At 37.7% G+C, this 17,412-nt stretch overlaps 1 protein-coding gene across 11 annotated transcripts in view; it reads right to left on the bottom strand.

Annotated features, from left to right (window-relative positions):
* LOC113110915 (inositol 1,4,5-trisphosphate receptor type 1-like) overlaps positions 1 to 17,412 on the bottom strand; it is a 125,660-nt gene that overhangs the window by 19,051 nt on the left and 89,197 nt on the right. For 6 of the 11 annotated variants that reach the window (XM_026275198.1, XM_026275202.1, XM_026275203.1 and 3 more), the window contains 12 exons: positions 14,455 to 14,638; positions 14,081 to 14,328; positions 12,743 to 12,943; positions 11,546 to 11,656; positions 11,359 to 11,454; positions 11,104 to 11,238; positions 9,967 to 10,074; positions 9,196 to 9,388; positions 6,822 to 6,944; positions 1,573 to 1,748; positions 358 to 522; positions 1 to 190 (listed from right to left, as the gene is read on the bottom strand). In XM_026275198.1, the coding sequence (XP_026130983.1) occupies positions 1 to 190; positions 358 to 522; positions 1,573 to 1,748; positions 6,822 to 6,944; positions 9,196 to 9,388; positions 9,967 to 10,074; positions 11,104 to 11,238; positions 11,359 to 11,454; positions 11,546 to 11,656; positions 12,743 to 12,943; positions 14,081 to 14,328; positions 14,455 to 14,638 (1,930 nt within the window). Of the gene's footprint in view, positions 191 to 357; positions 523 to 1,572; positions 1,749 to 6,821; positions 6,945 to 9,156; positions 9,389 to 9,966; positions 10,075 to 11,103; positions 11,239 to 11,358; positions 11,455 to 11,545; positions 11,657 to 12,742; positions 12,944 to 14,080; positions 14,329 to 14,454; positions 14,639 to 17,412 lie in introns of all 11 variants that reach the window. The other 5 variants (XM_026275196.1, XM_026275197.1, XM_026275201.1 and 2 more) reach the window with 1 other exon arrangement.

The raw sequence follows: 17,412 nt of genomic DNA, 5'->3' as shown, positions 1-17,412 counted from the left end.
CAAGAGTTTTATTGGATATCCTGTCCACGGTCAGAATGAAGTCATCCTTGAAGATTATGTATCCAACAATGGAGAAGAGGTAGACCAGGATGAGAGCCAGCACGGCGGTCAAAACGATCGAGCGGCCATTCCTGGTCACGCTCTTGATGACGTTTAACAGCGTCTCTTCTCGGTAGATCAAGTCAAAGAGCTGGAGAGAGAGAGTAAGATGAGAGTATGTGTGTGTGTGCACGTGTATACAGTATACATGACAGTGAAAGTGTGAGAGGTGAGAGGTCAGAGTTAGAAGAGACGTCCCTGTGTGAAAGATGGGAATGTCTGGTGGAGTGAGTGAAAGTGTATGTGTGTATTACTCACAAGCAAGCTGTAGAAGAAGACATGAACAAAGACTCCAAGGCTGCATATAATGAGGTAAAGCAGATGATACAGGAACTCCACATCCATGATCATGGCCTTGTATCCTCTTGTGAATGTACCGCGATTTCCCACAAAACTCATTAGAAAAATCACTTTATTGCACACCTGAAAACACAACCATAGCATTAAGAGATTTTATTGGACTGTTTTTTTGCTCATTTATAATGAGTTGAGGTAACCTTTAGCAATAAGAACATTTATCTGTAGTGTATCATTATGGATACACCAACAATTGCAGCAGAACCACAAATTAGGGGCTCAAGTACTGGCATCAGTTTTCAGTTTCTGCATTCTGAAACATTTCCATTTTGAAATCATATTTAATCATAAAACCACTAAATTATCAAAGCATTCAGCTGAAGATTGCAAACAAGATTCAACTATTAACTCTGTTCGAGAACAAAAAACTGTTAGTAGCTCATGCTTTTTTTTTTTTTTTTTTTTTTTTTTTTTTTTTTGTAGGAAATAATTACACTACCATGTTTAGATTAATATTTAAACTTAAACATTTGGCCAGCAAGGATGCATTAAATCGATCAATAGTGATTCATCAAAGAATCTTTAAGAAATTGATGTATTTCTGTGACATTGAAGACTTCTGTAATTGTTATGAAAATGCAGCTTTGCATCACAGGAATAAATGTGATATAAAAAATGTATTCGAATAGAAAATGTTTCTTTTAAACTGCAATAATATTTTGAAATGTAATCTATATTCGGTCAAATAAATGCAGTCTTTGTAAGCATATCCAAGTAAAATACTTGTTTTAGTGTTGGGCACCTTGCATGTACAAAAAGATTAGTTTGCCCAACTAAAGCTTTGGTATTATTGATTCAACCTCATATTGTTCCGAAACCACAGTATTTCCTGCTACATTTAAGAGATGTTTTGAATGCATGCATGTGAGAAAAGAGCAGCATGAACACTTTAAGATGATTTGGAACTGATATTAGGTTTGGATGCATACTAAGTGTGCACACTATTAGGGGAAAGTGGCGTTGTTGTGTGAGCCAAGTCCATTTTAACATCGGCCTGTGAAAGCCGTGTGAAATCCCCCAGTGACGCACGACACACCTCAGTGCAAAACACACGAGCTGCCCTTTGACAACAATGCTGGCCAGACGAGTTTTGGCAGAAGACTGTCATTCACTCACATTGAAGGCCCCGAGAAGAAACAGTGTGGGCTCCAGGCCGACTGAAAATATGAGGCGTAATATTGTGGAAGCGATGAGCGCCCGAATCCCATGAGGCTGGGGTAGAACTATAACTATGGCCAGTGAAACCAACATCGCCACCCAAAGCAGTGCAGAGAGGTGTGGCTCCAGGGTGCCTGAGGAAAAAGAGGTAAACACGTTTTAGTTCCATCAATCATGCTCCGGGATAAAAATACCGCAGAAGTGACATGTTATCATGCCATCTGTCACGGTTACAGCGTCAGCGATGCTACAGGCCTCATGTTCAACTCTCTCAGGGACACAACTTAGATTCTGATTAAAAATCCACAGTGTGTTTCTGCAAGTTGTGTCATTTTTAGGTTGTTTCAACATGTACAAGCCATCTAGAGCTGCATGATTATGGACATATGAAAATGATAATTCTGTCATCACTTGTCATCATTATTCTTTCTTCTGTGGAATACAAAAGAAGTGAATGAGGACTTATAAACTATTTTATAATTAACATTACAAACTAGTTTGGCTTCAGAAGACTTGTTATCTTTCAGCTTCTTCAAACCTTCTTATTTTGTGCTTCACGGAAGAAATTAGGCCATATGGGTTTGGAACAAAGAGAATTTCATTTTTAGCTGAACAAACTAGTAAAATTGACGAATAACAGAAGTGCAGATGCTAAGCTAAGATTTTATTCATGATCATTACCCATGACTGCACAGCATTATCTGAAACTGTGTTTCTGTACAGCAGATCTAAATGGGATTCCCTAAAGTACTTGCAGTTTCACTTGTTGAACATGTTCAGGCACATTCTAGCTCTCAAGGGAAAAAATAGAAAAAAAGTTACATAACGCATTTGAATATGTTAAGGTTTGATGAAGCTTTGTAATAAGCCACCCTGGCATTGTTATTCATCAATGAAATGTACAGTACAGCAAGGTCTTATATTAATGGGATTGCTAAGCGGGTGTGTGTGTGTGTGTGTGTGTGTGTGTACACAGAGAAGAAAAATGAGGCCAGTCGGATTTGCAGGATCTTCACAGAGCCAATGGTTCCAGCTCGCTCGCTCACTCTCCCGCCAGCGAGTAGACCACATGAACAGGTGCTTGTTACATAACACGGCGTGCTAAAAATATCACAGCTGAAAGATGTATGAGCGTCGCGTCTGGTAACGAGCTAGGACGGTCTCACGGCTGAGCCGAGCTGGGGTTTGGACCAACAGGGCTGGTGGGCGGCCAGGAAATTTTCAGAATCGAGGACGTCAAAGCCTCTGTTCCATTCATTTCCACAAACTTACACACACACACACAAACAGACTGCACACTGAAACTCTCGGATTCTAAATCTAATTTCAAGCCGGAAATAAAGTTTTAGTAACACAAAGAAACAAGTTAAATATTTCTGATTCTTATGTCTGTGAGACACTGATCATGTCACTCAGATTTTCTTCCAGTGAAGCACAAGATTATTTTGGAATCTTTTATCAATATATGCTGGCGAACTTGATCATCAGGCTCTGATCATGTCCACTTGAACACCACTGTCAATCAGACAAAAACTGGACATAGCTCACAGATTTGGTACACTGACATTTTTTTATTTGTAAAGAGATGGTTGTAAATAAAAATACTGAATTAAATAACATGAAAATATTTATCACTGATATAAAATACTAATATAAAGTGTAGAAATTACAAATAATAATAAATAAACAAACATACACACATAAACAAACAGCCAGTAGTCTCATAAGTTTAGCCACAATTGTAACTGAAATTCAAGTCAGGAAGAATGAAACTATGCATGAAAGACTGTAATGTCCATTCACTCATACCTCAAAGTAACATCTGTTTCTTAGGCACCATAGAAATATAATTGCAACGTGCATGTACCTTATCTACAACTGACAAGGAAGTGGCTATAATTTTACTTTAAAGCCCTAGATCTCCCCACAGCTGTAACATTTATGCTATGCGTCCCTGTGCATTGAGGTTACACACACTGACCTACTTCTGGAGCCTTCATTGTGTTTGAATGGCTACATTCTGCCAGACTGGGCAGGAGGGAAGAAACATGCCTCTGCGCTGCTCTTACACACATTCTAGAATTCTTTAGGCCCTCTTGCTTGACCTTTACAAATACTGTAGAGGGAACTACTGAACTCTGCAGAAGGCATTTTTTAATCGGCTTTAGAGGTGCTGATTGTTCTTAAATGTGCTTAAAAAATGTGTCGGAACACAAACGATTTTGAAGTGCACACAACGAAAGCAAAAAACTAAGCGTGAAACAACCAATAAGAACTAATACAATGAAGAAGGGTTGTGGGCCGTTAAGAGATCGTTTTAAATTTGTGATGACTTAGATTGTATACATTTAAATTACATTCATAATAATATAATGTTTTTTTTTTTTTAAATAATTAAAAATATGAATAAATAACATTTATAATAAAAAATAAATATTAAATAACCAAATAAATAAATGAATAACAGGTGAGCTGGCCTTATGAATGTGGAGAAAAAAAGTTTCTCTTTTTATAAACTCATGGCCTTGACTTAAGTACAGTTGTCCATGCCAGTGGCATATGCAACTTTAAAACTTTGGAAAAACATTAGACAATCAAACAGCAAGTGTGGTAGAGAAGGAAAATGAACTACTGAACTACTTATATAATTCTTTGTTAAATATCAAACAGCCGATTATAAATATTTTTTTCAGTTTACCGATTGTTTTACAGCCATGTTTATTGCAAGAAAATATTTCAAATCCACCTTTAACATGTCCTTTATCAGCTTTTATTGGTTTGAATTTCAAATCATGACCTATATTGAATATGTACCAAAGCTCTCATTGAATGTGTCCAAAGGAGCCTTTTGTTTTAGAGATTTCAATTAAAGGCCCAAACACTCATGTGCGCTTTGAGAAAGGGAAAGGCCCAAAACAAAAGAGCCCTTGGAGCCTGACCCCAGCCTGAACAATGCAGGGTTTATGCCAGTCACAAGGTGGCACTTATGCCAGTCACAATGACAGGACAATCATAGGCTTAACACAACAACAAAAAAGAGCGAAATAAACACAGAAAGGCCTAAGAAATATTCCTTGTATGTACTTACAGTACAACATCGCTTACATTAGGATGATATCGATCAAAAACTTGAACACAAGCAGCAGGTACTAAAGCTGTGATGTAAGACCACTGACTTTATCTGGGTCTCTGTTTTCAGGGTCAAATCTTAGCTCTGACATAAACAGGTGTCATATTCCTTTGACATGTATACAAACACGCTTCTGATCAGAAAGAGCAGGGAGGAGATAGACTCACAGTCTAAACAGCTTATGAGATTAGGGAAATATTGTGCATGTTAGCACCGGAGTCAGGTGACATGTTACACGAGTGATCTCAGATAACAGGGCAAGATCAATAATGAGGTTATGCACAAAAGTTATGCTGATCGCAACGACACCATAAAGGACATGCACGCTTGCGGATCAGAAATGCTTTCCAAGGTGCCTGAAGAAGGTAAATATGTATCAGTATTTTAGTTTTTGTTTACTCATATTTTTAATCATGCATTTAATCATTCTTGACAATAAATATTCAAATATGTAATTAATATTTGAATATATAATTTTATACAATTAATACATTTATTCAGGGGTGCACAAAAAAAATTGGACAATAATTAATGTGCATCTCGTCATTAAAGCCTATTCAGTGTTCATTGATACCGTATTTTCCGGACTCTGAGTCACACTTTTTTTCATAGTTTAGCTGGTCCAGCGACTTATAGTCAGGTGCGACTTATTTCAAAAAATGTATTTTACGTGAACCAAGAGAAAACATTACCATCTACAGCCGCGAGAGGGTGCTCTATGCTGCTCAGTGCTCGTTCTTGTTTCTAAATAATTGCGACTTATAATCCAGTGCGTCATGACGTATTTTTGGACTGATGCGACTAATACCTAGGTGCGACTTAAAGTCCGGAAAATATGGTAATATCGTCTAATCTTTGGTAAATTCCATCATTTGCATGATTTCAAATAGAGCAGCTGTTACTACATAGAGCTGGTGTTAACTGACGCGCGACTTGGATTTTGAACAAGGATTTGAACAGCTTGTCAGTTAAAGGTGCTGTAGCGAACTTTTGTAAAAAAATATTTTTTACATATTTATTAAACCTGTCATTATGTCCTGACAGTAGAATATGAGACAGATAATCTGTGAAAAAAAATCAAGCTCCTCTGGCTCCTCCCAGTGGTCCTATTGCCATTTGCAGAAACTCCATCGCTTCCGGTAAAAAATAACCAATCAGAGCTGCGGTCCGTAACTTTGTTTGTGTTCAAAATGTATAAAAATGTATATAATAAGCAAGTACACCATGAATCCATTTTCCAAACCGTGTTTTTGGCTTGTCCTGAATAACTAGGGTGCACCTATAATAAGTGTTTATATTCGGACTATTTTAAATAGAGTAACCCAGTACCTTTGTGATTCTTCATAGACATAAACAGAGAGAAGTAGTTCCGGCTACGATGTTCTTCCGCAAGACGCAAGGAGTTCTGTTTATTAACCGCTAGAGCGTCCAAAGTTCCCTACCGCAGCTTTAACAACGGCTCTGTGTAGTAAAAGCTGCTCTATGTGAAATCACGCACCTGATGGAATTTACTGCTGATTAGAGAACCGGCTTTACTGACGAGATGCGCATTAATTATAGGGGTGCATGATATATTTATCATGCACCCCTACATTTATTAATTGATGGATATATGTAAAACTGTATGCTACTGAGGTTGGGGGGGGGGGGGTTAAATCATACAGAATGAATGAATTATATAAGATGTGTTACGACAGAAGAAAGGCCAGTAGCGTTTTTGTTGGACCTCTGTTATGTAGGCCAAATTATGTCTTTCAGGGGCTGTGTGTGCTGAAAGTAGGTCAGTGAAGTGTCAAGTTCCAGCATCTGTTACTGAATGCGCTCAATTACTTCCATAAAAACAGCAATCTGTTGTCTAGCAATGTATGCAAAGTTTAGAGTTATGGTTGGTATTCTTACAATTACAGAGCACTGCCAAAAATCCCTAGTATCCCAGCTTGTTTGGAACAGAGATTAGAAATAATCCTTTATTACAGTAAAATGTATAAAACAATAAAATTATATTACACGACTTCAGAAATTTCTCTATATCTCATATGTAAAAAAAAAAAAAAAAAAAAAAAAAAAAAACACTCACCTCCACGGACTCCTTCCAGTGGATAAAAGAATGCTACCAAAAGGTTCATTAGGACGGCGAGATTAAAGGAGATGCTGCTCCAGAAGGACATATTACGGGAACACCAGTACAGGATGGGCTGAGCTGGAGAGGAGGAAGCAAGTCAAAAAATTAAGTTCCAAATGTTAAGGAACATCAACACAGCAAAATTTGTACCTTTTCTGAGTGTTGCTATCACAAAACTAAAAGGGTCCAATACTATGCCCCTGATGCACACTATGTCAGAGCTCCACGTACATGGTTCTGGCACAAACTGACAGATTTCATTTGAAACCATTTGCTGTTATTCAAACAAGCACCAACTTTGGCCAAGTGTGTAAGTTCTGTGCCACTAGGGGAAGCAATCTGTTTGAGTACTAACACAACAACATTGGTTTAATCCAACTGCGTGAATTTTAGAGCAGGATCGCCTGGTAGTCTGAACAACAGAAGATGGCATCGTTTGAAATCAGTTTGGAAAGTCATTGTTTGTAATTCTGTTTGGTTTTGGTAGTAGGTCAGAAATTGCACATTCCTCCACTTATAACTGCCCAATACAAAACAAAGTAAGCACTGTGGTTTGAAGAAAGAAACTAATTTCACGTAATACAACAAGGCTTTCTGGGATGAAATAACAGATGATGTCACTCAAGTTCCAGGCATTACTGCTTATCTTTTACTTCTTCCAAGTTGATTTTTAGGCAATTAATCACATTCCGTCATTCTACTGCCTTCTACTAAACATGAGTACAGTTGTGTGTTAGTTTCCATGGCGACCTCAATGACCAATTATTTCTGAATGATCTCAAGATCAAATGTGATCCAGCTGACCATGTGCATTTCCAATTACATCCAATCAGGAGAATATCCAATTCACTAACTTTGTTAAATCTAGTATTCCTTCAAAAACTGTTTTTCTTTAGTTAAGTTAAACAATGTTATTCCCAATAAAGCATGTATTGAATGAAGATAGAGGCTGTTTGTCAGTTGTGCAGTTTTAGAGACATGCAATTTTCTAAAATTGAAGTCTAAAACCGTAGAAATAAGACCAAAGAGTTCAAAGAGGTTCTTAGTGCAGCCAAACCATATACGAGAGCTCACTAAACCTCAACCGCCACCTTTGTTTTGACCCATGACTCTCTGAGGAGTCTAATTGGAGGATTTAGTTTCTAAGCTATGGCTATTTTGACAGGGGGTTTTTGTCTGAAAAGAGGAACTGGAGGAGGGGACTTTCACACACAGGCCACCACACTCATGACTTAGGGTTGCGGCAATGGAACGTTGCTTCTACTTTGATTCAGCCAGATAAAAACCTTCACATGGCATTCATAGAAGTTTATTACTAACGGAATTCACACCCTCCTTTTTATTCACACCCTCCTTTTTAACTCATGACCAAAAGACTCAAAGATACAAACAAGAACTGTGGCCAAATGTCCAATACAAAAAAATAGTTGTCGCAAGCCTCTCCGTCTGTCGAATTGCTTTCTGACACCGTTCTGATTCTTATCTTAGAGGTTTTATCTTGTTATTGTGGTTCACCTCACACTCTTCCTGTCTGAGAACTCTTATCCTTTTCCAGATAACCCATTTTCTACCATCCTTGCCTGACTTTTCCAAATTGTTTTCCACAGAAGCAGATTTATCGAAATTTGATCATGAGATCTTTTAATGCGACAATCAAAAGTGCGCGGGTCCTGGGTAATGTAAGAAAATTTTGGTTCCTCCAATATCCTTTTTTTTTTTTTTTTTGTATTTTTATATTCTAATACTTTGACATTGCTGTTCAGTGTGGCCATTGACCCATACTGACTTGTTTTAAAACCAGCAGGTTTTAAAGTTTGGTGCAGAGCTAGTTGGAAATGGTTCCAGTTTGGTCACCAGCACCAGGTTGGTGGAAAATGGGTTAAATAATTAATTTTTTACCATCATCTGTTTGTTTGATCCCTCGCTCAGCTTATTTCCATAATCAGCTTTTGTGATGTAAGCTGCCATGTGTGTTTGTTTGGGATTCATTCATACTTCTCCCTGACCCATCTTTCTTCCTTGTTTCCCAAACCCTCAAGCACAAATTAAAACAAAATCTTATGAAAACTTAACATAATTTTTAATTATAGGTTTATTCTTACATAAGTTAACATTTACACCCCCTCCCCTCTGCCCAGGCTTCAGGGGGTCAGGGTGAGGCAGGCATCCCAGCACCAAAAGACCATTATTCTACATGAATAGTGCCCTGATGGGTCCCTGGATGCTCTGGGAGTGGAGAGGGTGTGTAAAGTAGCTTACTAGTTTATAGAGGAAGGGAGTGCGCACGCACAAGGCACGGAGTTTGCGTTACCAGTGGCCTCTTGAGTACCTCGCAGCTTCTTCTGCCAGTTCATCTCATTGAAGAGGTCTTCAGAGCGTAAGAAGAAGTCATTGATCTTGCTGCCCTGCTCATCGCGCTCTGTGGTGTAATAGACGCGGAGCTTGGACTCCTGGGTTAGGAACTCGCATATGTTGGGGACGGGAAAAACAATCTGCTCCATTGTGCGATCCAGGCGGATGATCTGTAAGAGAAATAAATGCACATTCGGCTACATTTGGTGGACACTAGAATTATGACTTACATAGTTGCTGTTTTGGTTTTGTCTTCTAAAGGTGTAAGTTTTTGAAAGGTAAAGAAAGGTCCACTTACCAGTGTCAATAGTGATGGAATTGCTTTAAAAAATAATTTAAAACCAAGCAGCTTTCTTTTTGATCAACGTCATGAATTTATGTGACAAAATTGAACAGGAGACAAAACTACTTATTTTAAGCGATAGTTCACCCAAAAATGAAAATTCTGTCTTTAATTATTCACCCTCATGTCGATCCAAACCTGTAATACCTTCGTGTTCACCACTTGCCATATGGACTATTGCGGGTTGTGAATGACATGAGGGTGAGTAAATTATTCTGGTCACTACATGCGTCTTAAAACACAAGTCTGGTTTTTCTTTTGCTCTTTTTTGTTTTTGCTAGGTGGAAACTGCAAACCTGATCGCTTGGAAAAGATCACTTCATGTCTGTCGTAATAGTGATGCTTGTGTACTCAAGTCTATGGATGGTGGATCCGTAACGGCCAACACAGGGTAACACCACTGACCTCGATTTGGGCTGTGTGTTTGGCGTAGTACTCCAAAGCTTCATCTCCCTCCCCGTACGTCCCTCCTGGCTTCAGCATGGCCTGGAGTTCCTTGTTGTGTCTGGCGAGCTGTGGGTGTATGTGGAAAAAGGAATGATACTGTGTTTGTTTTCATTGTGACAGTGTATATATGTTGCAATGATCCGTCTGGCCTTGTTGTTTAGCTCATAACACGCTTTACCGTCAGCGAAAGGCCAACGCCTGTCTGAGAAACGAACTGGTTCGAACTGAAGAGTACAATCCTGAGTTCATAACTGTCCAATAGGCAGGTTACTGTTAATTAATGACATACTTAATCTATGAATGTTTCAGAATATGATGTCAAATGTGATGTCAAATGTTCTGTATTGTTCACAAATGGTTTCATCCTTAATCCCATAATGTACCATAGCAATCATGCCACCCAATCCCCAGGCAAATACTGTATCATGAAACATTTTACCAATCTAAAGCCTTTAGATGATGGTAAATAACACTATGTCACAACAACAACACAAAAGTCTGAGGCTTTCGAACTTCAGTTGCTAGCATTAGTGCATTCTTCATTGGATAGCTATAGTTTAGTTTAGTCACTATATTGTCCATGATATTATTTACCTAATTTTGATCTCCTTCTCCAACAGCCAAATGGCCATGAAATAGCCACATACAATATTCTCACAATGGCCCAATTACGACTATAACCAAGGGTCAAAGCCCAGCAGTGAACAAATAAACTCTGTCCACCACAGAAATGGATAACTTGTAGCTGCAATTATGGACTGACCTTTTGAGCCTCAACCTGCAAAAGCACAATTCTGTATTATTTGGGTAAAACTGAATCAAAGGGCCCTGTCTAATGTACTTTTTGTCCTCTGTTTTTTTTCATTCATAAACCACTGATGCCAAACATTGTCATTTGAAGAGCCAGTGGAAAAGCTGCACCATTCCTAATGTGGTTACACAACTGATCCTCCGACATTGACCCAGATAATTACGTGAATAGGCAGAAAATCTATACTGAAGCACACCGGGGATGGGAAAACAGTGACATAATCCAGACATCTGACAGAGTGAACGCAGTCAAAGTGTGTGTGAGTGCATATTTGTGTGCGTCACCTGATGGGCCAGGATGTAGATGTTGTGGCCCACGTTTCGTGGAGAAGCGGCGTGCTCTTCCTCGCCGTTCTCATCATCATCGTTGTGTTCTACTTCAATCTCTCCCTGCATGTAGGCCTTTTTGATCACCTCCACCTGTACACCAACCAAACATTTCAATAATGACAGTAGATTTGCCACCGTATGCAAATCAGAAAATCTGTCCACAGGAACAGGAGAAAGATGTGTTTGTGCAAAATGCAAAGTGCCATTCACCAGTTCTTTAGGCCTCATGTTATACAGGATTCTCTCTGCATTCTCACTGTCGTGGCGGCTTTCCATGATGGCAAGCAGCAGTTTTGAGGCGTTATTCTATAACAAAAAGACAATTCAAGTCAATTATTTTGGACTGGATTGAAAACTACAGTACACATCCCATAATGCTGTGGAAGTGTTCTCACACCTTGAGCTCCAGGACCAAGTCCATCCTCTTCTTTCCCAGAGGGTTGATGTCATTGAGGATGAGAGCGATGATGATGTCAATGCCATTACATTCATGCGTGGCAATGCAGTTCTGAACAAGGGAAAAGATATTAAATGTACACTACCATTAAAAGTTTTGTGTTGGGGAGTTATTTTTTTTTTTACTTTTATTTAATCAAAATATTGTGAAATGTGATATCTATTTAAAATACCCGTTTTGTGATGCAATGCTGAATTTCGAGCATCATTACAGTGTCACATGATCCTTCAGAAAGCATTCTAATATGCCGATTTGCCGCTCAAGAAACATTTCTTATTACTATAAACAATGAAAACAGCTGTGCCACTTATATTTTAGTGGAAAACGTTGTACATTTGTTTCAGGATTCTTTTATTAACAGGAAGTTCAAAAGAAATATTTATTATTTGCAATAAGTATTTACTTAATACTTATTTACTTAGTATTTACAATTTAATGCATATTTTAGTAGTCTTTTTTTTTTAAAGACAAACCTTTGGATTGTATAGTAGGCACGTCTACAGAAAAAGTTACAGAATTGAGCATTAAAAGGCTAAATGATCTAAACAAAAGCTGCCCCAGAAAAAAAAAAAACGCATTCCTAAATGTTTAATAGAAAAATCAACCATCAATGATATGATCATGACCCTGAAAGAGAGTGCTTCAATAAAAGACTAATCATTGAATCATTACGGGACAAAAGCACATTGCCGTCATACAATTACACAACATTTCCTCTTAGAAAAGTAGGACAATGATGATAATCAGCCCAATTATGAAGGTCCTATGAAGCAAGAACAATTTCATAATGCCTAGCCCGAAACATTAAGAAAGATTTGCCATCATTATTTTTGAGGAAATAATAGTGGTTATAAAGCTGCATAATCTTAGAGCGATTGCTCACCCCAAAATCACAATTCTGGCATCATTTACTCTCCTTGGTGTTTTGGGTTTAAGAGACAAGAAGAGATTCACATATTAGATCCAATTCCCAAAAGAATCAATGGATCACTCAAGCCCACCTGAATGATTATTTCTTTAACAGAGATGCTTTGACAGTGAAGGTAAATGAGAGTAAATGACAACAGAAGTTCATTTTGGGTGATCTATTCCTTTAAAGTATGGATGAGGAAGAGTGTGTGGATGTGTTAGCTCCACCTGGTTTTCATGGCAAGGCCCCTGGCAGTACTCTGTCAGGCTCTCCACAGTCTGGTTTATGAGAGCGACGTTTTTCTCGTTAATATAAAGCCCCAGCAGCCCCAGACCTCCTGTAGTGCTGCCACATATACAATCCAGAAACTGCAGCGTCTCACACACCAGGTTGTAGTTGTTTTTGTTGTTCTGACAGCGAAGGAAGTTCTAGGGAACAAGTGAGAAAAACAGGATATGAGGAGCATGCTTTTGTTTTTATAAGGAATATTAGAGCTAGAGGAAGCACGGACAGAATCAATATATAACCATAAGTCTTTGGAACAAAAAGGATTTCAGATTATATTCTTTTTTTTTTTTTTTTTTGTCTTCAAGGACTTTGAGAATATCAGATCCAAGAAGTAAAATTATAAAACATGTTTATGATGTAACCATCCACAGGATGGTGTTATGTAAACAGTTACAAATATAAATATTAGGTAAGCAAGGGAATAATTATAAAGCAATGATAAGCTAATTGTAAAACTAGCATTAAACTCTTCTTCGAAAGAAAAATAACCAGTTTTACTTACATTTAACTATTAATATAAAATATCCAAATTGGATTTTTGCAAAAAATATGTTTTTATATATATTTGTATTGTATTGCTGGAGGGTGACGTAATAGAAATAATTCCGAAAAAATAATACTGGACGATTAACTAATTATGATTATTTATTAGCAAGAAACATCTTCAAAAGCTACAAAAACTCTGACGTTTTCTACAAAGTCACCCCTGTTGACAAGCACAGTCTGCTCTGATTGGCCAACTGACCCATTGCATTGTGATTGTCCGAACACCGCAAGCACTCGTCGGAAATGTAACATTCCTTTTTTTTTTTTTTTTTACATCGTGATGTAGACATGTGGGGGTGTGTTAGAATGAGCCATTTTAGGGGGGTGTGGCAGTTTCTTGGATCTCTTTGGATTTGAGACTTTAGTCATTGCAACTTTACAGATCTTCTTTATGCACCAAGAGCTTGTTACACTCCAAAGAGAAAGGAAAAAATGTTATCGCATCATATGACCCTTTTAATCAGTTTTCGATAGATGAAATGCTTTCCTAAATTTTTTGCCCAAATATCCCATTTCGCTGAGAATTACGCACCATTAAGGAACTAAAAATGGCTAACAAATAAAATTTCATGTTGGGTTGAATGAATATGATCTATTTTGACACCACTCACACATACAGCTCCTTAGAGAAAGTGCAGCTAGACAAGCTACATGTTAAGGTCGCAACATTTGGGAAACTTAGCAATACCAATGCTCATCTTCACAAAATATTCTCTTGTACAGTGGCTAACCTGCAGTTCACGGTTGTGGTTTTCACAAAGCAGCTGCAGGAGGCGCAGGATTGGCTGCATGATGGTTATGATGACGCTCATCTCGTCATCCTGGTTCTTCTCGCCTGTGTTGCTCTGCCCCTCTGCCACATTCTGATGCTCGTCGGTGTCCGCCTCCCTTCGGTATGCAGTGAAGGCCTTCTTTGTTGCCGTAGAAGCTTCAAGAAGCTGCTCTCGCACTTCCTCGGTCACTACAGCAACCTCCTTGACTAAAAAACGGGGAGGATTGTATTTGTTTATGCTTTTGCCTGTCTGGGCTCCAAGGTATAACTGTACACGTTCTGATCACATGTTGTGGTGCGTGTAGTTTACGGTCAGACATGCTGAGCCCTGACCTTTCTTGTGTGTTTGGTTGTCCTTGTCGTTGGCGTCCTCGTCTTTGCGCTTGCTGCCCAGATCGCTGGTGTTCACCGTCACAGTTGCCTTGATCTCTTGCTGGGCCAGCTTCATCCGCTCGTAAAACACTTTGAAGAACTTCTCTGACTTACTGTCGCCTGTCAGACGGCAGAAAAATGACCGCTGGAGGGATAGGGAGAACAGTGAGAAAAAAAAAAGATCAAATATAGAGTTAGCAGACTGCAAATGAATAAAAAATCATAAAATTACAAGGAAACACAATACTATTCTTTTCAGTACTGAATAAAATATTAATATAAAAGAATTTAGAATTTGACTGAGAATTTGTTTCTTTATGTTTTATGTTCTTTTTATTTTATATATATATTTCATATACAATATACATACATTATACATACATATATATATACATATAATATGTATATACACACACATATACATATATATATATATATATATATATATATATATATATATATATATATATATATATACACACACACACACACACACACACGTGTATTCCATAAAAATAATATATCAAAAGAATACACACTTGTAAACATACTCTTAAATATATTTTTCTGTGTCTAAATATTTCATTAAAATAATAATATATTTAATACACACACACGCACACCTAAGCACACTCTAAATATATATTTTATGAAAATTGAAATTATAATCAAGAAAAAGAAAATGAATAAAAAAATAATAATAATTATATGCACATAAATAATTTGTCTACTATGTGTATATAGTTTTAATATACTTATTGTTTACAGAATAATGATAAATATGACTAATTATTAATTAAATTATTCATAAATTTATGCACACAGGATTGTATCAATTAAGATTTATTGTTCATAAATATAACATTAAACTTTACATACAAATCTCATACACACATATACACAAAAATATACACAGACATAAACACAAAAAAATATATAATAAAACATTCTAAATAATTGTATTATTTTTATGTTTAAGTTGTATATTTAAATACAAAACTAAATTGATATATAATTATGTTTGATCATTTACATTTGTATATTTAATATATTTGACATTTCTCATGTATATGTCTATATAGTCTCGTATCTCAAATAATCCAGGAAAATTAGACTCCAATTAAACCTTTAGATGTGCATGTGCCCCTCCAGTCCCAGCGCACAAGGAGTTAAGTCAGCCGTGCAGCGCAGCCATGCCCCTCAGCAGAGTTCTCACGTCCCTCCCTCCCCTCCACCCTGTTTACTGCCAGCCAGACTCACACCACTGCGGTTACATAACCCGACACACACACACACAAACTCACAGCAATTACCACAGAAATAACCTGGAGTGCCTCCCTCAGCTCACCTGATTTTACACCATCTGTCAACACCGTCCCAAGCGCTACAAGACGGGCACAGTCGACACATTCACACAAACAAGCACACAATTCACACAGAGTGCTTGCTTTCCAAAGAAAACCCCTTCAAAATGGTTTGATTTTCATCTGAGTTCAAAAATGAGGTCTTGCTAAATCAAACTGTGTTTCAGGAACACACCAACCCAATCTAAATCCTAAAGGAAAACTTTCAGTTCCTTCTATGAATAAAAATGTCCCACTGGTTATGTAGTGTTTTTCTCTGGTATATCCTGTCCTACTTTCTCTCTCTCTCTCTCTTTTTTTTTTCTTCTTCCTTACATAAGTCTGTAATCAGCTGAGTGGCAGTGAGAGGCTGCTCATGCACGCTCGCACAGGACGACAGGGAAAAGAAAGGAGGGGAGAAGAGCGCAGAGGAAAATCCTGCCCTACTTTTCTGGAGCCAAACAGGCACGGAGCGAGTGTGTGATGCGCGACACAAGGAGGGAGGGCGAGGAGTGCAAGTTATCAGCCGAATTCTGGGGCAGTTTTGAAAGCTTGTTACATAACCAGCCTTCTTTCCAGGTTAACAGTGAACTCAGTCATCAGGCCTCTTTCAGACAACAGCGAGCGAATGAGAAATGCAACACACCCACAGCGGCACACACACACATGCATAAAGGAGACGTACTTAAAAAAATGATTCATCTGCTCCAGCGCATCCCGTAAACCTCAGGACGTCATCGGACAATGTATAAAAAAATGAAGGTCTTTCTGTGAATGACCTCTCTGTTAAATGCTCTTCACTCAAGTTAATTGAAGGCAGTCCTGACACGCATCCAATCGTTCCGAGAGATTACAATGCGAAGCAAATCAACAGGTTATGTAAGACCCCGGAGCAGAAGAGAAGTGGAGTTTATAGCATTACGGCATTCAAATGTGCAAGTCTCATGACTGCTCTTATAAACAAGATGGCCACATCAGATGCAACGCCGCAGTAAACATGTCAACACCTGACTACCACATGACGCACATCCAGGGAAACGGCAAAACAGTGGAACGGCTGGGAAACATAAGCATGGAAAGTGTTTTCCAGGTGTTTTAGACAGGAATTGTCAAAGTTTTTCAGGCCAAGGAACCCTTTAGTGGATAAAAAGACGAAGCATTGACCCCTCTAACATACTGTACAACATTGAGTGTTGCTGGTTTATAAGAACAATAATTAACTATGAATGTTCATTAAAATGCTTACATTGCAAAGTCCTTGTTATTAGCCATTACAGCTGAACGTTAATTACTAATATAGAAAAAAAAAATAATTTATGTATGTATAATTAAATAAAAATAAATGTATAAAAACTAATGTGTATACTTAATTATGATATAAATAAATATATATATATATATATATTTAAATGATTTACAATTAAACATAATTAACACAAAAAGTGTAGAAAATAGACATTTAAGAAAAGTGAATGAATAAATAAACCAATAAAATAACTACATAATTAAATATGAAAGTGTTAAAACAGACTAATCAAATATTGCTGTTTCTGAATACATAAGAATTTTAATATAA

This window comes from Carassius auratus, chromosome 11 (genome assembly GCF_003368295.1).
Source record: "Carassius auratus strain Wakin chromosome 11, ASM336829v1, whole genome shotgun sequence".
NCBI classification, from domain to species: domain Eukaryota; kingdom Metazoa; phylum Chordata; class Actinopteri; order Cypriniformes; family Cyprinidae; genus Carassius; species Carassius auratus.
This window is presented reverse-complemented; position numbering and strand designations above follow the sequence as displayed.